Raw genomic sequence first — 21666 nt, 5'->3', positions numbered from 1 at the left:
GGATTGGCAGAGGTGAGCTTTCCTGTCAGAGAGCACAGGGATTTCCTTCTTTTTTTCTTCTTTTTTTCAAACATCAGTCCAAAACCAGAGGTCAGAATGGTCGATTGAGAATAATACACATCAACGATGCTCAGAATCTGCAGTCACCGAATACTGATTCATATTTTACAGCTGTCATTAGTGTGTAAGCCAGATAGCACTAGCCTTAAATTGTAAATATGAGAAAAATACTTCAAGAAATGCGATTATCATCGTGTCATTACCATAATCCCCAGTGGACGTCTTTTAAAAACTTTAATCTGTAATTAGGCACTGCACAAAATGAATCTGCATTCAGTTTCTGAGTGTCTCCTCGTCCTCTCGTGGATTATCCTAGATCTAAATCAGAAGCCATTTCCTCCTCGTGTTTTGGCTTTACAAAATAAAACCACATGAAAGTCTATCTCATTTTGGCAAGTAGATATAGTGCATACATAAATTAATGTCTTTTTAGATAAACAACTGATGACTTCCTCTTCAAATTAAAACCTAAATATACTGTTTGTCTGGAATACTCATCACTTAAGCGATTATACTTGACATTTTGTATACTTGACAGCTCTTTTTTTCTGTTATTTTCTTTTATGGTGGCTATAACTAGCTGAATGGTCCACAGCCTCTTACCAGAGGCGAATGACAGAGTGTTGAGACTCTGAGGTGGAGGAGAGAAGAAGAGGGAGAAGTCCCAGCGTCTGTCTGACCAAAGGCAGACAGACAGACAGCATCAACTGTCCAGTCTGTATGAGGTGGGAGGTCCGTGGCGAGGACATCGGCCTGTCCTCTTTTCCCTCCCTTCTGCGGATGGTGGAGGTGGTCATTAAGGGGGGTGGGGTTGTTTTCTCTTTTCTGACGTTGCCTCTGATGATCCAGATGGTCCAGCACCACCTACTCCTCTTGCAGATGAAGGTTAACTGGCTAAAGACGGAAACGTCCGGCAGTTGTCACTAAGCGACACAAGCGAGCTGGGTAGCGCGGCACTCAGGGCTTCCAATTTGCCGTGAAGGGAAGTCCCATTATTACCTATGACTATATCATGAGGGCATATAGGGGCATGGATGTGGGAGATGGGGTCGGAGGGTTTTGGGTCGGGAGGGCTAAAAGGAGGATAAGTGGAGGAAAGTTGAATTAATGTAGTGGAGAGTGACCGTGGGGGCTGACGGCTGGATAGAGCAGAAGCAGCTGAATGAGCAGTAAGGTGTAGAGGGACGGACGGAAGGAGTGTCCTCGTCCACAGTCCGATGTGTTCTCCTGCAGAGGGAACAACTGTAGCTGTAAGTACACATCTAGTACATCACATGTGTGTTTAATACTGCATGCTAGTGGAAAACGTATGAATCCCTTACGCTTCTTACTTATCCACTTTACCAACTAATTTGTACAATGAATCAGGAAGCCTCCACTCCCTGATTATTATAGTGTTTCAGTCTGTCCATCCACACGCACATATTGTGCTCTACTTTTGTTCTACTGTTGTGTGAGGGAACTCCATAGTGGATCAACTCAAACACACAGTTTTCATAAACTTGAATGTAAAATCTGTATGTCCTCTCTCACGGTGTGTGCCAGTATGTTAATGCTATACATCATAATCTAGCAACATCACATATAAAACACCTGATTATCAAAGTAATTAACTGTGTTTCACGGTTTTTGCTCTTGATATGTTTAAGTCAACCTTCATTCATTTTACTTTCAGTCTCTAATCACGACTTGCTCAGAATCATTCATTTGGACAACGAGAAATAAAACAATAAGATCACAATCGCAATACGATTCTACTGAAAACCGATAATCAAACTTAATATAAACGTGCTTATTGATATCATGTCTGAAAATCTTACAGAGAGATTATTGTCAAAGCAGGTAGAAGGTCCTTTCCGATAGCGCGGCACAGTCAGTTTTTCACATGGAATTTCCTCCTTGACTGAAAATGTACTCAATAAAGGAAAATTCAAATATCCTTTGAATTTCGGCTCTTTTCTTTAGCAATGTTTCATTATCCGCCCACACACCAATTCCTCGTGCAGTCCAACAGATCTTAAATAACTCGACACAATTCATGGCATCAGGTTAAAAATAACCTTGAAATAAATGTGACATCTTTTTTTCCAGAGGTATGGTAATAAGGAGATAAAATCTGGCTTGTCTTCATCTCTGCCACCTGGTGTACAACGTGAAAAAGGATACACTCCTCCTCCTCCTGGGACAGCTTATCTATCTCGCAGGTGTTGCATGGCATCTTCTCTGCCACCACAAACAGCAAGTTGGTGTTGTTTATCTTCTTGGCATGAATCAGCCTGGAGAGAGAGAGAGAGATAGAGAGAGAGAGAGAGAGAGAGAGAAAGAGAGAGAGAGAGAGAGAGAGAGAGAGAGAGAGAGAGAGAGAGACAACGCTGTCAACAATCCCCCTCTGCTCGCTTACATCACAGCCTCATTTGCTAATGGATCAGCGAGATTCATGAGACTGTATTGTAAGGCTCATTGAGCCAATGATGTGACCGTTTCATTAACGCTGATGCGGTTTAATCATCAGCAGAGTTTATTAGCTCCAACAGAAAGATGAATCCGTCTTGCTAACTGCCTCGGCCACAGTGTGATTCTTTGTGGTGTGTATGTGTGAGCGTGTGCATGTGTCTGTGTGTGTGTGTATTTTATTGTGTGTACAGACCTGGAGCAGTTGCCACAGTCTTGCAGTATGTTGTAGGAGCTGCTGAGATTACTTAAGTAGTACTGGGTCTGCCTCATTACACAACTCCGCTCTTTGGAGTCGTATCCTTCTGCATCCACCTCATCTGCAGCATCACCAGAGCACGAAAACAGAAGAGTTACTCTTGTCAGTTCAGTTGATTTATTAGATCTGGTTCTAAAAATGGGAATAGCTGCAAAACCTCTCTACTTCATGTTGTTATATACCGGTAGTTTGTATTTACAGTTTGTTCACTGAGGCTGGGAGAGTGTAACTGAGTAAACCAAACTAATTTCCCAAGGAAACTGGGTACTTTAATTAGATATAGAGTAATTTATCATTTAACCGTCAATTCATGTTAAAAGTCCTGGCTCATAACTCTAATTTGACTTTAAGTGGTCGGAAATAGTTGTGAAATAACATTTTTTCCTTTTCTTTCTGTGAGTTTTTACTTTAAACTTTACATGCAGACATGTGCAACACCAAGATAACATTTAATGATTGTCTTGTTTGCACCTACCTGTTACGAACCAGCTGTGATAAGCCAATCCATACATAAACTGTTGGAACAAAGACCTGTGGGGACAGAAGATGGGCCTCAGTAATACTTTCCAGCAATGCAATTTGCAGTAACTATGGTACTGTTTCTATTGAGTATCCATCACATTTTTATTTTGAGTGTACTGTACGTTAGGACTCTCACCATGTAGCTGCTGATGTCCACCAAGCCACGTTTACAAAATCTGCAATTGTGGGCTGCAGATACAGACAAACAGAAAAGAATTTAAGAACATTAATTTTATATCAACTAGATTAGATGCATATTACAATCAAACACCCATCAGTCCCCACTATATGCCATTAAATCAAAGTATTATCTTCGAGTTTACTATTTTAAATTCACTACATCTCGTTCTCTCTGGTGGTTAAGTTTCTGCTCTTACCACAAACACTCCTCTGGGTGCAGCTCCAGCTTCACTGTTGGGCATCCGTTCACACACAGACTGGTAGTCAAATGACTGCTTGCGGTTGTAGAAGGAATTATTGTAGAGCGCGTGCATCAAGTAGGGATCAACGTCACTGAAGAACATGCCCACCTTTGGGGAATAAGAAACACGGGTTAAGCTCAGTGTAACGATAAACACGAAAAACGTGGAAAGTGTGAACATTTATTTATTAATTCCACCTTGTTCCAGTCATCCTTCTGATTAGACATGATGAGGAATCCCCCATCATCTACTAAATAACACAGGAGATCCTGCACACAGAGGCCAAGATAAGCTGTTAAACAGAAGAAGTAGCTTAAGCTGAATACAGGAAGCTCATCAGAAATTAGCAGAAATATTTACCTCACTGTTGGCTTCACAATCCATTTCACAGCCTCTGTTTGGCCCACACTGTCACGGAGAAACAACTAAGTGAGCAGCTGAACGTTCTAGAAATACTGCTGAAGACTTAAACTTGTAAATATAAAAGACTTTTCATGTATAACTTATTACCGTATTTGAGCCCTGATGGTTGTCTGTATGGTTGCTTGCAAGGATCTTAAACTTATCCGTCCAGGCTTCAAGGTCTAGTTTCACACCGACCACTGAGAGAAAAGAGAGAAAAATTATAACAAATAAAAAGGCAGATGCAACCTAGAATACCGCCTTACAGTTGTATGCCTCATGTCATGTTGCACTTTACATCCATGCCTGTATAATGTCATAATTGTAACATCTTTTAACCTAATTTATGTCAAATTGTCATAATTAGTATATTCATTATTGAGTCATGGCCAAAAATGTGTGACCTTTAACCATCAAAATCAAATTATGACATACTTAAGTGCATTTGGACATTTGTGCCAAATCTGAAGTTATTCCCTTCAAGCATTCCTGAGATATCGCATTCACGTGAATAGACCAGAGAGCATAATGCTGGCGCCGGCGCAGAGGCAAAAATAAAAGGCCCCAAAAATGAATGCAAAGCACGAACATAACACAGACGTGTTTGTATCTCTTCCTTGCTTTAATATATGTTTAACATCTATCGTTAAGGAATTATCTCCTCTTTCAGAGCTGAACGCACCGGCAGGTTTGATGGTCTTCCCTCCAACTGTGATCTCCACGGCCGTGCTGACCAGGATCCCGATGGTGTCGTTCTCTGGGTTCAGCAGCTCGTCCCGGGCTTCAAGAGGGAAACGAAATAAAGAAACAAGCCGGGAGGGGTTTAGAAACAAAGAGCCACAACACATTATGAGGCTCCGTGTGAGATATATAACCCAAGACCAAGAGAGCATCATTCACCTGTTCGATAAGGCGCTCGGAAGATGTAGCCCTTGTTGTCGAGACTGCGGCGGTAATAGCTGGCATTAAACGGCTCAGGGTCCTCCTCCCAGGATTCTGCAGCCCTTAGATTTAAGAGCATAGACACTGGAGCTGTAACTCTCTGATGTACAAGCCTCCTTTTTAAATATTCACAACTTACTCCACCAAAAGAGAATCAAATGAGAAACATAACAGATCTACAGACATACGGCCTCAATGAAGAGTGCACTTACTTGTTTGGGAACACTCTTGTTACACCTCCATCTGATGCAGCAAACACAGCCAGAAAGCCATATCTACAAGTCAGGATGGAGAAAAGAAAATAAATTCATTTAAAATCGTATTCAGAGTCAAATCTAAAAACCTATTTCTTTTAATCATACTCACGTATTCAAGTCTTTATTCTTCCACACTTTCTCGACCAGCTGCCTGATGATGCCAGTGTCCAGAATCAGGTTATGAAGGAGCAAATTGTCACCTAAGTACAATCAGAGAGAGAGATGATCAAAAAGGGCGCAAACAAATCTGTTATATCGACATCAGATGGAGATTTCTCTCCTCTGAACACATCCCTCAGGAGTCTTTAGGAGTCCTCCTAAAGAGGATTTAGGTCAAAACCAAATCAACCATAACATGCTTTTCATTGTAGTCAATGATTTATTTTACCCAAATTTGACAGTTTTAGGAATTTCCAGCCAAGTTCATCGACAAAACTCAACCTGTCTCTGAGCAAGATTTGTATTGGTACAGATGGTGGCAAAAATGTAATTAGATTAAAAAAAATCTATAGATTTGCCAAGTTGGATACTAATTACTCGTAGTATAAATTAATGGTTGGTTTCGGTCTCTTCAATGGATTTTTTTGTGGGATTTGTTGACAATAAGAAAGCTATATAACATCATAGACATAACAATTAAAGCATTTGAAATCATTGTGAGTGGAAATATATGAAACTCACATTGTTTGGAGTCCGGTGTCACCTTCTCCATGAGAGCAATGAAGTTGAGCAGGAACTCAGTGTTGTTGTTGGACAGTTCCAGATCATTGCAATATTCCCTGAGGAACAGACGAGGTATTTTAACTCAAAGGAAGAAGCTAAAAACAAACACGTGTTTACAATATTTAGACTCTGCCTTTATGGAGGGACACAGCGGAGATGCATCATGTGCAGCATGCATTTCTTGAAGCTTAAATTCCAACATGCTGTTGATTAAAACAAAATGCGGATTTGACTGCAGCATGCAAGCATCACAATGAAGGAGTGATTTTTATTTGTGTGTTTCAGATGTCAGGTTGCAGCTGGAGGCCATGAGAGTTTGATAACAAAACAACACATGCAAAGAGGATCTTGTTTTTTTAATACAAACATTAGCGTTTGTTGTTTAAAATGCATTTTACTTTTAACCTTTTGCCGTACAATCTAACCAATAAACCCTAAATGTATTACTGTAATACAAACATAAAACACCACAGTAGCAGCATGCAAAGAAGATTTAATGTGGCTTCAATACTTTATTGTAATGAGGTTGAATGCAAAAAAAAAAGAAATCATATAATAAGGTTATAATGAATTCTATGTTCCTCAAATTTGTTGCAATGAGTTAACATACCACTGAAAATAATGAACAATGAATGAATAAAACACAACCACTTCCACAGAGTGCAACTCATCACAAGATAAAAGTCAAGAAAACAGATAAGAGTTAAAACAAAAAAAGGATGAACGTGGAGACAACAATAACAACACAAAATAAGATTATAGTGCATCAAAAGTCAAGACCAAACACTGATGACCGTCAACGACACCAAGCATTCACACATAGGGCTACCTGGGAGCAATGAATACATGTCCTTCAGACTCAAAACTGTTTGGCAGCAGTGATTCAAAATCTGCAACAGAAAGGGGAAGATTATCTGGGAAGAGCGGTGAGCAGGGCGGTGGGGAGTTGTGGGTAAACAGCAGCTGTTCTTCAGAGGTGCAGGGACGCACAAGGAAGTTTACCATAGCAACACTGAGGTATCATGGGAACACTAGCGTTAGCCAATATGGTGCCAAAAATAGAACCCGACTCTAAATGGACGACTGCTTTAGTTTCAGAAGCACTCACACTTTTTTTCTTTTCTTTATCTTTATCACTTTGTCATCAAACATTTTCTGATTCATTTGGTTTCAATCTAACATATTTTGGATGTCTGAGAACTGACTTGCAAGTCGTGATGAGTCAGGAAGCAAGTTCTCAGACAGAATATCCACAATGAGTGCTTTTTAGATCAGGCAGGCATCAACATGGCCAACTATTGCGGGGGAGGTGGGTGAAGGTCCTGATGGAATTGGTCACCCCTCAGACTGGCAGAGCAAGCTCCAAGAGACACATAATCATAGGAAATGCATTGCATTGTGAAGGGCATGTCAAAGGGCAACTTCATTTCCTCTATCACAGACAAAACCAAACAATATCCACCATCATTAAAGCCTCGACATCTGAGTCTGCGACGAATCCAAGCTGTTATTTTCTCATTATGTAAAGACCTGTAACTGAGTACAGCAGGGGAATGAAATTTTAGAGCTAAAATAGAGTGCCCAGGTAGTTTTCCGCCCACAATGCCGTGCACATCCGGGGTCAGGTTTACTGAGGAAGTGTTGGGCCGTGACCCCGGCAGTCTGAGGGGTGAGGAGGAAGGGAGACAAGCTGATGGAGACAGGGAGTACACAGGGACGACACAGGAGTCAGACGCTGCGCCGAGCGGCACCCTGACACCTGACAACATGGGAGGACCTGGGAGGGCAGGACGCAGCTCAGCCCTGAAGGGTCAGTCTGCAGGCTGCAACATCTCCAGCTACAGTATAGACGAGATACTACGGCAGCTAACATACATTACATAACTTTATTTATATGGAGAATTAAGTATAGCTCTGTAAAAATATCATGACCGCAAGCGATCCCTATTTACTCTACTTTAAATAAATAGCAGTACTTACATTCAATGCATGTTCTGATACATTGTCGTAGCGCAGATTTAATATATCAGCTTAGTGTGTTTGTCTACATAACAGAAAACGCTAAGAAATATTTTACTTCACGTAGATTGATCGAGCAATTGTTCTAATAAGAGGGAGCTTTAAAACAAACAATCAAATTAAAGATCTGTCAACAACTCAGCCCTAGTTAGAATTAGTTTAAGACATTTTTTAACTAATGACACTGTAAGAAAAACAATAGAAAGTGTGTGTGAGAGAGAGAGAGAGAAAGAGAGAGAGAGTAAGGTGAAAGAGAAAGTGAGAAAGATGACGAGGAAGAGAAATATGGTCAAAGAAAATGGAAAAAAGTGTAATAATGAGGCAGAGAGGGAGAGAGAAAGGAGGGAGACGCAACCCATTTGGAGCTATCCACAGAAGGAAAAGGATTAGGAGGAGGGACAAAAGACAAGTTTTAACAGAGAACATGAATATTTGTCTTCCTTGGGTGCAGTAGCTGTTTGTTTTTGCTTCTGGAGTAGCGGGTACGTGGGGAGGAGGGTGAGGCTGGGGACCAGAGGAGCCATCGTGAGAGATGTGGGATCTGAGCTGCAGCAAGAAGGTGAAGAGAAGAAGGAGGGATAAAAGGAGGAAGAGGAGGAGGAAAAAGAGGAAGTCCTGAAGGCAAGACGGGCAGGAACAGAGGCAAGCAGGCTGGGACAGGTGAGGGAAGGAGGAGGAGGGGGCAGCAGGAAGAGGTTGAGGATGAGAGGTGTGGGAAGGAGGCAGCGGTAGGGAGTAGGAAGTAAAGGAAGGAACGTGGACCAATATGGAGTATACTTGCCCTTGGTGTTTGGCACTGTGTGGATCCATCAGAGAAGGAGAGAGCAAGAAAAGAAACAGGGGGTCGGGTGGGAAGGGGGGGATCACAGACAATATTTTATTCAATTACTGCTTGAATAAAAATATTGTTTTCTTGAAATAAAGAAACCAATTTAATTCAAACAAGACAAGAGAGAAAAATAAATGAAGAGCAAACATCTTATTTGCAAGAGCAAACGAGGAAACGTAAAAACCAACAGAAGAAAGAAAGGAAAAAAGGGAAAACCAGGAAAGGAAAAAAGTAAAGACAAACCCAGTAATCGTGAGAGATAACCATGGGCAAACAAAAAAAAAGAATCAAATGAAAGAGGAAAAAAGGGGAATAACAGGGTCTGGACAAAGAAAGAATGAGAGAGACAACAAGTGTCCCCATTCAGACCCACAGAAACCCAAACTCCCACATTAGACAAACCCTTGTCCCGGGCCGTGTGGGAGTTTATATACACTGAATGATTCCAAAGCTGAGAAACATCTCACACAATCTAACAAGTACAAAAATTAAATTAGAAAATAAATTATACACATAACAGAAGGAAAATTCCCCAAATAATAAAACTCATCATAAGGAGTGAAAAGCATGCGTGTTTTCACAGTTTTTCAGAACATCAAATACTTTGAACACAGATGCTTCAGAATCATTACTTGGTGGAGAAGAGGCGAGAGCATTTGGCAAAAAAAATAATAGCACGGAAGTCACCATTATTTTCATCTGAGTAATACAGTAAAACCACAGCTTTCACCTTTCTGTCAGTTAAGTTATTTTTTTCTTCAGCCAGTGTGAAGAAAAAATATCACCGTTTTACAGCACAGCATGAAGACAGGAGGGAACAGGGGGCAGTAGAGGAGTCGGGGGACTCAGGTGTGATCCTGCCTATCGTAGAGCGCAGAGGGGCAAGAAGGGGGACAGGGGGAACGGGGCAGGCGACTCCGCTTGGACACTCCCTATGTGATGTCGGAGACCCAGGACAAAGGACTGGATAAGAGAATAAGGTCATATTTGGGAGAGAGAGAGAGAGAGGAGGAAAGAGTGGAGAGAGAGAGAGAGAGAGAGAAAGAGAAGAAGAGAGAGACAGCGAGTGAAGGATGCTGGGTAGTCCCGGGTACTTACACTGCACCTGAAGGATCTGGTCACTAAGGTTGGCCTTGATGTGGTTCTCGCTATATGTGGGCAGTACCAACCCTAGACTGAGGTAACGAGGCAGACACAGAAAATCAGGAGCACGTTATGAAGGCATATATAAACTCTCCAACATACAAACACACACAGTCGAGCTCACTCACCAACTATAGTTTCAAGGTCCCGTCTTTAATGTGATGGCATTAGACAGTGAGGGCTCAATCCTAACATCCCTGTGGAGTTTTTGAACCTCTAGCAGCACAATGGAGTAATGTTTTCATGATCCCTGGTTTGTTTTTGTTTCAAACTCCTCCACTGATTGTCAGGTGGCAGTAATGTGCAGAAAAACACAGCTATGTACCAGCAAAAGGCTGCGAAGAGGAAGACTGCTGAAAAGTAAATGTGGATTTAAACAATTCAGGCTTTCCAAATGTTTTGTGTGTGCAAATTAATTAACTAGCTTGGAAGAAACTATGACATTATAAAATAAACTTACCAAAACTTTGGTAACAGTGACACTACAAATGGCACACGGTACATTTAAGACCTGTCTATGGGCTATTAGTTATGGATAGAATGACAGTTTCATTTAATAGCATGCGAGTGGAGTCGTTTTGAGTTATACTTATAGTTACACCCACTCGTATAAAGCCACTACTGAAGTAGTTTCCAATTCAGAGGATTTTAAGCCGATTCCCATAAATCAAACTTTCAGAATACACATCTGGTACATTTCAGATGCCCCCCTACTGTGAGAAGGCCGGTGTCCGATGGTTTCTGAGCAAAGCAACTGCGTTTGGAGCGAGAGCACTCTGTGAAGTATCAAACATGCTTGATATTTGGGCCACATAGTTATTGCATTTCTGTTTAAATTGAGTGAAACTTCAAGGGGGTTCAAACAAAAGAGAATAATCTGTTTCTCTTTGAAATATGTCATTGTTGTAGCCTGTTAGTTTGATCTACATATGCTTTATGTTTGTAAATATTTACTATTTTACCAAAACCATAAATCAAAGGGAGGAAAAGAAATACATGTCCCATCTCTTAATCTGTGGTGCCATACAAAAGCTCAAATATAACCAAGTAAGAGGATTAATTGGAACAGATAGAACATCAGACTGTGGCAGTAACAGGATCAGACTGAGACACAGCTACAGTAGACTAAAGTAGATAAGGCAAATTTAGATTTAAAGAAACATCCAATGCCAATTTTCTGAGTAAATAAAGTCCCTAAATGCTAAAATGTAGGACGCTTGACAGAGGAGAGCTCTGAATGTCTGTTAGAGTTAGATTTGACAGTTGCAGGCCACAACAGCAACACTTGAGGATTGTTAATAACACTGGAATTTCCCTTTGAGTTGAAATAAATAGAATTGTGCAGAGAAAGCCTCATATGAACTCAGCCAGGACCGGGCACGCTGCCAGCAGATGTAATAAAAAACATCAGGCATTTGTGGGACTATTGAATATCATAAACTGTAATTTGCAAAGTGTTGCCTGGAGGAAATGTCATTACGATGCAACCTCAAATGTTCAACCAAGTTTTGAGATGAATAAACTATGCAATTAATTGGTGCTTAGAGTAATGTGGAAGTTTTTTTTATGAGAGCAAAACTACTGTTTTTTAATATGGGTGATTCAGATGAATTATTTAGTGCAAATACAGAAGGCAAATGAGCCAGTTGCCTTTATTCATTGATGTGTTTAGTCAATTCCAAGCGCGTGCTGGTGGCAGCTACAGTTAGCAAACACTGCTGGCTGAAGAGGAACTAGCTGTCAACCATAAATCTGAGACTTGTGACTCAAACTGGACGAATCAAAAGTATCAAAGTTGGACATCACTCACAAATTCAAGTCGATGCATGTTGAATTTCAAACAGACCTGTAATCTGTGCCATCCACAGGCGTCCATGTGTACGTACGCATGGCCTCGTCAATGTACCTCTGTTGACAAGCACAAAGAGAAATATACAACGCGGTCACATCCTCAGCACGTCTCTCTTCCCATAATTGGAGGGAAACAACAGATCATAAACATACTGAGTCATTCAGGTTCATTACGACACCATTCAGGAAGGTGCTACTGTGGATCATGATTGAGTCTCATATTGATGACTTGCCTCATCAACTGACTTAATGAGCGTCTTGATTTTCCTCTGCCCTGGTTTGCCATCAATCATCTGTCGACGGATCTGAAAAGACAGAGAGAGAGAGAGAGAGAGGCCATACAGGCACATGAATAGAAAAAACAACGGACAAATAAAATTATTAAACACACAAGCTGAAAGTAATTATGATGTTTCAGAGAGGTTGTTTTTACCTCCTCCTTGTTACTGTCCTCTAACTCTGAATCCAGAAAGTCCAGAGTGACGGGCTCCCTGAAGTTAATGATCTGAACAAGAGCGAGAAAGCAGGGGAAGACAGAGGAGGGGTGATACCATTAGTCAGCAGGAAAGAAAAAAAGTCCAAATTTGACTTGAGGAACTGATTAAATGCGGGGAGGTGTTCTCAGCCGGACCGACTTTGGGTTGTAGGTTGGGATGCAGCAGTACGTAGCCATTCGGGTCGATGGCAAAGGTGTAGCCATTGGCTCCAAGCTGCACATAAGCAGAGCGAATGGAGATGTGATTAAAAGATCATCAATATTAAAAGGGATATGAGAGTGATATTGGGTGTACAACATGCTCACTCTGTATGTAGGTGTCTTCCTTTTAATTTCGTTGATTGCAATATCTACTCCCATGACTCCGAGGATGAGCTGGTTCTGTAGGAAGAACATGTGAGGTGATCATTATTATTTTATCCACAACCGCACTGGCATCAGAGAATCACAGAGAGCCGGTAGCTGTGCCGTGAGAGTAATAAGAACATCCCAATTCCATCTTTGACTTATCACTTTGTGTGCAATCTGATTAGTCCATATTTCTACAGTCTATCTGAAACTGTGGCGGTTTGCATCATTGCTTCAAGCCGGTGTGATAAGCTCACAGTAAATACTTTGGTCATGGATATTGAAAGCTGGATGCATCTGTGCTCTCTGGATGATAATAGATACTACCGACGGGTGGCTGTTATGTCTGCTTTCACCTCAGGGGGGAGGTGTTGCCTCGAGCAGCAGCTGGGCGGACGCCATTACAAATGACTGATGATGGTCGACAACAGCAAAGGACGGAAATAAAACCTAAAGCACACCTGCTACTCAATCTCCTCCTGTTTGAATAACCTTGTGTAGCCTCAACAAGAAGAATGAGGAAGAAAATATTGTTCTTACATAATGATAGAGGTAAAGGCTCATTAACATGACGGAGGAGCTGGGGTATGAATCATCACATCTGTGTGCTGTGTAAGTATAAAAAGTCCAGCTATTTTAAGCTCCATGTCTTATATTGCAGTGTTGTTTTTACCTGAGAGCTTGCAGTATCAACAGTGAGGTTGAAGACCGGCATCGTTCCAGTGATGACGAGGCCCAAACCCTGATAAAGCATATTATAAGTAGTGTGTAATTAAAAATCCAAACCAATAAAGACGATAAGCCGGAAATAAATCAACTGCAATTTGAACCAATTAAAAACGATAAAAAGTGAAATTAAAGGATATTGTTGTATTTTGTCTACAAGAAAAATAAACTGTCTTATTGTGCCCTTATAAGACAATGTAAGATAAATCATGCTTGTATTTTGATACACGCAAAAGGTCATCATCTGAATATTTTTTGATCTATGGACTAAATGATTTAACATAGAATGAGACATATTTGGTAAATCTGACAATGGTTACTTTACGGTTCAATTAAATACAATGGTTTCAAAGTTCTCTCTCACCAGAGCATCCTGGTAGACGTTTGTCCACTGCACCTGCTTTGCTTTAGCCCCAGCCAGCGCCATGGGACGACCCAGGACATCCAAGTACTCCTGCAACGATAAGAACACAAATGCTAGCGAGACCAAACAGCACAAACACGTACGATCAAACAAACATTTATAGCACTTGTCATGTAAAGGCGGTAAAAGCAAAGAGCTGGAAGAGCAAACGTTCATCTGTCATAAAACTATAAGACCCTGACCGGCCTCCTCTCTGTCACCACATAAACCAGTGGGCCACCAGCAGCAGCATCCCGGTCCTTCCGAGCCATAAAGCCTCCAGTCCTAAACCACTCACGGCCGTTTCTCATCATTATGAAGGAGCTATTAAAAACACATTAAGGGTGTCAGTGGCACGACGTGCAAACAGGCCATTCTCCCAGAGGCTCTACTGTCATCACTGGCACTATGAGAATGTCCCACAGCTATTGTGAATAGAGGTGAGGGGTTAAGTCTACTAGCAATACATCATATATACAGTATATTCTTTCGTTCGCAGGAGCCACACGCACAACAGCTGAGATGTCATTTCTTTGGTAAACAACCTATAGATTATTTTCATTTTATATGTGATGAGTAATTGGCAAAATTATTGAGTGATTGACCTCATGACATATGAAGAAACTGCACAGTCGGGACCATCGCGCTGAGCCTTTAGTGTTGAGTTGTTATAAAGACCAGAGACAGCAACATTATTCTCTAACCATACAGACTGTGTATACGTCCGCAAACATTTACAAAAACACAGAAATCCTCCTATCCCATTCAGCAGTCAGAGAGTTATAAAGCCGAATGTCTACCTTCATGTTACAACACAATATAATCAAGTGTAAAAACAGGATAAGTGGAAACGCAGCTGCTCTCACTGGGTCAAACCCATTTTGCGGAAAAAATGGAAACATTATCTCAAATTTCTGACCCTTGTGTCTATCCTCAATAGACAAAAGGGGCACCCTGTATAAGCACACAGCAATTTCAGTATTACGCTTTTGACCGTTTGTTTTTTTCCATCGCCTGAACAGTGAGGTGCTGACAGGCGTAACCTATTCTATTATTAGCTCAATAATAGTCCGGTTTAATGCGCCACAGGGCGATATTCCATCAGGACAATGACAGCCAGACCTTTTCACGGGATATGGGGAACATTTTCCGCTTGGCTAGAACAATCTAGGAAACCTAAAAAGTCAGCAACTGGAGATGTGGTTCAAAGGAACCAGAGCCATTCAGACTCCAGCAACATCCCTAAATGTTAAACGTATTAAATGCTATTGTCTCTCTTAGTTAAAGCCTTATTGTTGCTCCGGTGAGAGATCCTTTACAAAGAAGCCTGAATGGATGATTAACTTCAGTCTCAGATAACTACGCGGAAACACAACATATAGGGACATTTATTTTCAAAACTATTCCACTCTACATAATCGCATGAGTCAGGACGGTCTGAATAATAATATCCTTGCCATCTATGGTCCATCTGTTATTTGAATGTTGCCATCTTAGTCAAGTGAGACTATGTGATGAGTGTGTGATGTTGAAGGGCAGAGTGTGATTAAATAATGTGTCTTCTGGGCCTATACAGAGAGCTGTAGTCACCCACCTTCAGAAAACCTATTAGAGTAAGTGGCAGTTCTCAGAATATAAATATGCTGGAGTTAATGGAACAGCTGACAGTATATTCTGGGGCCTGATCGCTCACCGGGTCGGGATGGGGGGGAGGAGAAGGCAAGAGAGAGAGGGGGGGAGGGGTTTGCAGTAGCTCCCCACCTCCCAGCAACTGAGTACATTTCTACAGCTGGAATGAGGTTATCCCAAGGGCCTACAGAAGCTCGTAGTGCCTCAAACAAGAGTGGGGGGTAGCAGGACCTTAGGTGTGTGAGGATCCTAAGGTGTGTGTGTGTGAAAGAGAGAGCGGTAGTACAAGACCAAGATATCTGAAAGTCTTTACTTCAGAGCGTCCAGAAACATTCTCAGAGTCTACAACCCTATTTGTTATCACTCCATCTCCAACTCTGTCACTTCCTTTCTGTAGTCATCCAGCAGCATTGTCTTCTGTCCGTTTGTTGAATACTTATCTACAATCTGTATAATTATCATCAAAGCAATCATGAAGGAAAACTGGACAGCTTCTTGCGCATAATTGCATTTTTTTTTTTGTTTTCATAAATGTGCATTTGGTATCCCATGTACTTTACCTGGGTGTTGATTCTGATGGCTCCAATTGATGGAATTTCAAAGTAGTAACCTGAAGATCAAGGAGGAGAAAATCAATGCACTATTGTAACAGAAAGCTTTGCATATAGCCTTAGTCATGGTGCGTGTCTGCGTCATATTCTGCCCCCATTTTCAAGATTTAAAGAGTCACAGTGTGCACAAAAGCGATCCATTTGTAGATTGGAGTCTAATCTCTCCCGTGCTATTAGGTACACGTAATGCCATCATCTCTAGTTGATGTTGTTGAGCCAAGCAGGCATGGTAGAGCTTGTGGCCATTGACCTCTCCATACTTGTGGTTGTGCTGCAGGATGTAAATGTGGAGGCTCGTTGGGAATGCTGAGCCCCAGGCACTGCTGCTACTGATTAGGAATGAAGGAAAGTGACCGACTGGGTCAATAACCATGCCGCTCCCCAAGCTATTAAAGCCATGAGTGTTTATACAAAGAGCGGGGAAATGGAGACCGCATCCCCAGAATGTTAAAAGGCTGAGATGACTCTCATTATTTTGTTACATTATGCACTGTGCCACAGTGGTTTGTGTCGAGATTTGCCTTCTCCGTCTCATTCATTTGCACATGCCAACATTATGCACATAAATACACATCTCTGCACACACAATCTATGGTTCACACGCACACGCAGGGCTCACATACTTATTATTATTATAATTTTGTTCAGAGCAGTAGTTTGTCCCAGTGCTTTTGACAGTGTGCCAGAGAGGTGGGATCTGTGGGTGTAGGGCAAAGCTCAGCAAGATGTGGAGAGGGTAAGATATATAGTTAACCAAAAAGTAAGACGGTAATGTGAATATCCTCAGTGCTGTGCAAGTTAACAACAAACGTCTGCTGTGTGAGGGGCAATTCTGAATTTAATCAATAACCTATTTTCTTTCTGAAAACTCATTACATAATGCCTGTGTACTGTTAGAGGTCAGTTATCCTCTTACATCATCCTAAAATATATGACGCAATCTGGGTCTTTTTTGAGAAAAACACACTTTTTGGGACTTTTGACTAGTGTATAACATACATCACATCCATTGAATACAAAATGCATCATGCCTTTTCGACTAAATGTTGCTTTCTACATAAAGTAATTGTGTTGTTTGTTCAGTGTTATGTACATAAAGCCGATCAATTGTTTGAAAACTGAACTAGTAACCTGGAAATTGTAATTCCACTTCGGCCAGGAGGTAAAATCTCCTTCAAAGCCCGGCACTCTTACTGAGGGCATCACCAAGGGTGAAATTAGGTAACTATAGAAACAAATACTGTTTTTCTTTTGCTCCACAATTTTTTACATGAACGTTTCTATCAGCAATTAATGATGGTGATATATTATATATGCTTGTAAATTAATTCACTTTGAAAACGTTGTATTCAGTGTTACGATTTGTCTCTGAGTTGGTTCTCACACATCTGTATGAGCGAGATGCTTTTTCTGCTTATACAACCGCAGAATGGAACATTAGTACAAAACCTGCTTCCTATGTATGTTCCCTACTGACACCAAAAATTGTAGCTGCAAACTCTTATTTTGCAGACAAATTAGGCACCTATCCTTAGAATCCGCAACGTTTTTGGTTAAAGCGCTTCTAGTCATCTTCAGGTAAGCTATAGAGCTTCTGAGCTACTTTATAAACTACATTATTATTTAAGCATCAAGATTTTAAAAACAGGATTAAGGATCATTTGAACACTGAATGTACCTATCCTGATAATGCTGAACATTATATGATTGATGCAATTTGTTTGTTTTTATTCTTTCATCTCTTTATGTAAAATGTTGTGATTTAATGTTGTTAAGTCAGTTTTTTGTCTTTTTATGTTGCAAAACTTTTACACTGCCATCTTGGCCAGGATCCCCTTGTAAAAGAGATTCAAAAGGGTGAATAAAAAAAACATTAGTATGGATTTCCGTTCTAGATAGAACAGCATGCACTACTTTATATACATATTCAGTTTTGTTATCAATATTTTTGTTTGACACACCATAAAAACTGGTGTAATTTCACTCAATACACTTCCAACTATGCGTCTTTCATGGAAAAACATTTTGAATTTATGGGATGTTTTGTCCCTACTTTTGGATAATAAACAGCCCTTTTGTAGCAGTATTCGGATCACCAACCAAACTATCCTATTTCACCTATTTTCTTTTAAGACAACTCTCCTTTTCGTTTTGCCATTTATTGGACTGACTGAGCGTGGGGAAATGGTTTTATTAGCCTCAGAGTCACAGAGAGGTTACTTTCTTCCTGAACATGAGATTGAAGCTCAAGTGAGACAACAGCTATTTCCACGTGGCCTAGTGGTGTGTTTTTGTGCTTGTGAGGGTTACTGCGTTTTGACAAATGTGTGTGACACGGGTGAAGGTTTAGGGCCTGTGAAGGTGTCAGTGAGCTTGCTCTGTTGGAGTGAGATACCAAAGAGTAATAAGTGCTGAAGATATGAGAGGACAGCTCCATTGAGGGTGATGTGTCAACAGTATTGTCTCATGTTGGCATAGACTTTAGTACCATGCTAATCGCTACAGTCGCGAACAGCAGAGCGCATGTTGGCACAGAGGCGTAATCCTGGACTTTCCCCTGCCTGACAGGGAGATGGCACGGTAATCATCTTGCTACCAGACTCCTCCTGCTAATTAATAACAATTTATGGGAAGATACTTCTGAAGCACTTGGCTCCACTGGAAATAAGCTAATGAGCAGCAGCAGTTAGCCGAGGTAACTAAAGCCTTATAAAGGAGCAGCTTCAGACAAACTGAAACACTGAGAAACAATATTAAATCAAGCCACAACAAGAGAGGAGGAGAAGAGGAGGATTACAAAATATTTAAAAACTGTGTTCCAAACTGAGCACAGAAACAGCAGTCTGAGTTAGGTTGGGATTTAATATGGTGAGTCAAGATGAGATACAAGCAGACAAAGTAGCTAACAGGAAGAGCAGCTGAATCATATGGGTTGTCAGAGGCAGAGCTGCCTATTTGCTGGGTTATTTTAGGAACTGTGGCTGCTTTAGATGAATACAATATTATGTTGAAAATAAAATGCAGTAAAATCAATCTTAGTTTGTAATGGGGCAAGCAGGTTTTAGTATATTATTCAATTATGTCAAAATGTATCAAAAAACAGTTAAAGGACAACACCAAACTGGTGTTTATAGTTCTTTTGTTGAATGAGTGGGCTTTGCATTTCTCACTTGAGAATGACTTGACTTGAGACAATGCCATTCACTAGAATGCTCCAAATGTTTCCTTTAACAATGTACAGTATTGATCAGGGGACCCAATAAGTGTATGATGAGAATGTGTTCATCTATAAAATCTCTATCGGTGGCAATGTGGACACAAGGAGGCAGGGATCAAACCACCAACCCTGCACCAACTCAAATTTCTCTTTTATATTTACAGACAAATATGCTTTGATAAAAACACTGTATCCACATACCTTTATTGGCACAAGCTATCCACTGCAAAGGGGTGACATCATAATTATGCTGGCCAACAGAGAAGGTGAAGACACGAACCTGGATTGCGGGGGAAAAAATAATCAAAAGAAGTCAATGTCAGAATAAACAGCCAAACAACAAACTTCCTGCAGAGACAGCAAATAGAGCAAAAACAATACCACCTTATTCTGGATGGCAATAAGGTCACTGTCATGAGATAACTACAATACACACATATTGAGTATGCTTAGATTAGCCTCCCAGTCAACTCACAGAAACATCTCCAATACAAAGATACAGTGAGAGAGTTGTCAAACTACAGATTATTCCTGTATGACACCAACCCTCATGAGGCAACAGGATAGTAACAAATATGAGAATACATATTGGTGGCCTGTGAAGTGGAGAACGGAGGGTAGGAGTGAAAGCAAGACTGGAACAAAGACAAAAATGGAGAATCCATTGGCTGTAATTTTAAATGCCCTGATGATAAAGTGGCTAATTAGTCAGCAGGTCAGAGCTGTTAACACCAGCAGCTACACAACAAAAGAAACCGAAGAGGAGAGAAAGAGAGAGAGACAGACGGGGAGATGGAATGAGAGAGTTGAAGAAAGGCCAAAGGGATAAATCACAAGAGGAAAAAAATCAAGAATCAAAACAGCCAAAATGGACGTGAAGAATCAGAATCAGAATCAGAAACCGTTTATTGCCAGGAATGTTTGCACAGACGAGGAATTTAGTTGGGCGGAAGGTGCATACATTAGACATTAGACATTAGACGAGACAAACAACAATCAACGACAGCAACAGTGCAAAAAGTCTAAATAAGATGAGGATAAAGTGCTTAGACAACAGATAACATTAATGTAAGTGTATGTAAAAGTGACGTGTGTGTTTAAGTTAAAGTTAAGTGTATGTATTAAGTGTATTAAAGTTAAGTGTATGTGGCATGTTAAAGTGACGTGTGTGTTTAAGTTAAAGTTAAGTGTATGTGGCATGAGTGTTTAAATATGAATTGTGCAGTGGAGTGACCGGTAGGAGGAGAAAAAAGCTTGGAGGAGGAGAAAGCTTGGAGAGGAAGTTATGCACACAGATTGGAGGGCTTGGCATATCCGACAGCCTAACTAACACAACTCCCTGTTTAATGCTATGGCAACGCTTGTACATGCTGCAGCCAGTAGCGCCCATAAATGTTACTACATTTTTGTCTTCATTTGTTGTTATGTTTATCACTAATGGCACGTGACGGAATTCATTCATCAACATCTGAAAGGGAAGCGTGGGGATTAAGTGAGGCGATCACCGCCCTCGGCAGACCAACCAGCCAGACCTGCTGGACCAAATGCCACCAAACTGCCCCAGAGAGGAGAGGGAGGAGAGCTGAGATGGAAGCTAAGCTAACCCTATAGGACCGACGGCTACTCCACTGTCCAGCCTGCTGCTGGCTGTCTGGTGCCTGGTCACAGTAAAATAAGATGGATGAAAGTCGCAGAAGGTCGGTGACTGTTGAGCCCACATCTTCACAGAGACCTGGCTCCATCGCTCATCCTGGATCGAGTTGCACTTAACGGGCGGACAGCAGGACGGGGAGCGGAGAGGTGGACTCTGTGTTTACATCATGATGCTTGTGATGCAAACACAGTCAAAGTTGTCCTCATGTTTTTTATGTGAACATATCGGCCGTATTATCTGCACAGGGATTTGTTTTTGTGCTGCTGTTTACATTCCGTATGATGCAAATTTAAAAATAAATTTACTACAGGAATGTATCAATATTTTTTGTTTTGTTTGTCATGTGTTTGCTGTGTTACAAGTGCTACAGCTGAATTTTGTTGCGTAACCCTGTGTTGCATCATGACACTAAATTATCTGAATTCATGACGACAAATTTGAATAATGAGACAATATCAGCAGAATATGGTGGGAGCCGGGGAGGGAAAAGATGACAGTTTCTGGACATGGATCTCTTGGGACTGCAGAGCGATGTAGACGGATCGATAACAGCCTTATGAGGACAGACTCACCGTTTTGTTGGGCCAGTTGTACTTCTCAAAGATGTCCTGTGCACGATCCTCCCCACCATCTGTAAACATCATTATCATCTTATTGCAGCTGGCCCTCGGGGTACTGCTCTCCTGTGGCAGATGAAGAGAG

At 41.1% G+C, this 21666-nt stretch overlaps 1 protein-coding gene across 1 annotated transcript in view; it reads right to left on the bottom strand.

Annotated features, from left to right (window-relative positions):
• Positions 1-1164: 1164 nt before the first annotated feature.
• cacna2d2a (calcium channel, voltage-dependent, alpha 2/delta subunit 2a) overlaps positions 1165-21666 on the bottom strand; it is a gene marked incomplete at both ends in the record, with an annotated part of 137303 nt that continues 116801 nt past the window's right edge. The window contains 27 exons of the mRNA XM_079218441.1: positions 1165-1287; positions 1881-1963; positions 2227-2336; positions 2708-2831; positions 3246-3301; positions 3429-3481; positions 3670-3822; positions 3912-3983; positions 4075-4122; positions 4225-4316; positions 4799-4897; positions 5017-5120; positions 5271-5333; positions 5425-5515; positions 5997-6094; positions 6868-6952; positions 9985-10061; positions 11876-11937; positions 12114-12185; positions 12314-12385; positions 12516-12590; positions 12683-12757; positions 13398-13466; positions 13815-13904; positions 16043-16092; positions 19512-19590; positions 21537-21647. Coding sequence (XP_079074567.1) covers positions 1165-1287; positions 1881-1963; positions 2227-2336; positions 2708-2831; positions 3246-3301; positions 3429-3481; positions 3670-3822; positions 3912-3983; positions 4075-4122; positions 4225-4316; positions 4799-4897; positions 5017-5120; positions 5271-5333; positions 5425-5515; positions 5997-6094; positions 6868-6952; positions 9985-10061; positions 11876-11937; positions 12114-12185; positions 12314-12385; positions 12516-12590; positions 12683-12757; positions 13398-13466; positions 13815-13904; positions 16043-16092; positions 19512-19590; positions 21537-21647 — 2286 coding nt within the window. The remainder of the gene's footprint in view (positions 1288-1880; positions 1964-2226; positions 2337-2707; positions 2832-3245; positions 3302-3428; positions 3482-3669; positions 3823-3911; positions 3984-4074; positions 4123-4224; positions 4317-4798; positions 4898-5016; positions 5121-5270; positions 5334-5424; positions 5516-5996; positions 6095-6867; positions 6953-9984; positions 10062-11875; positions 11938-12113; positions 12186-12313; positions 12386-12515; positions 12591-12682; positions 12758-13397; positions 13467-13814; positions 13905-16042; positions 16093-19511; positions 19591-21536; positions 21648-21666) is intronic.

This window comes from Taurulus bubalis, assembly GCF_910589615.1.
Source record: "Taurulus bubalis genome assembly, chromosome: 5".
Taxonomy (NCBI): domain Eukaryota; kingdom Metazoa; phylum Chordata; class Actinopteri; order Perciformes; family Cottidae; genus Taurulus; species Taurulus bubalis.
The sequence above is the reverse complement of the archived record's forward strand: the minus strand, read 5'-3'. Positions and strand labels throughout refer to the sequence as shown.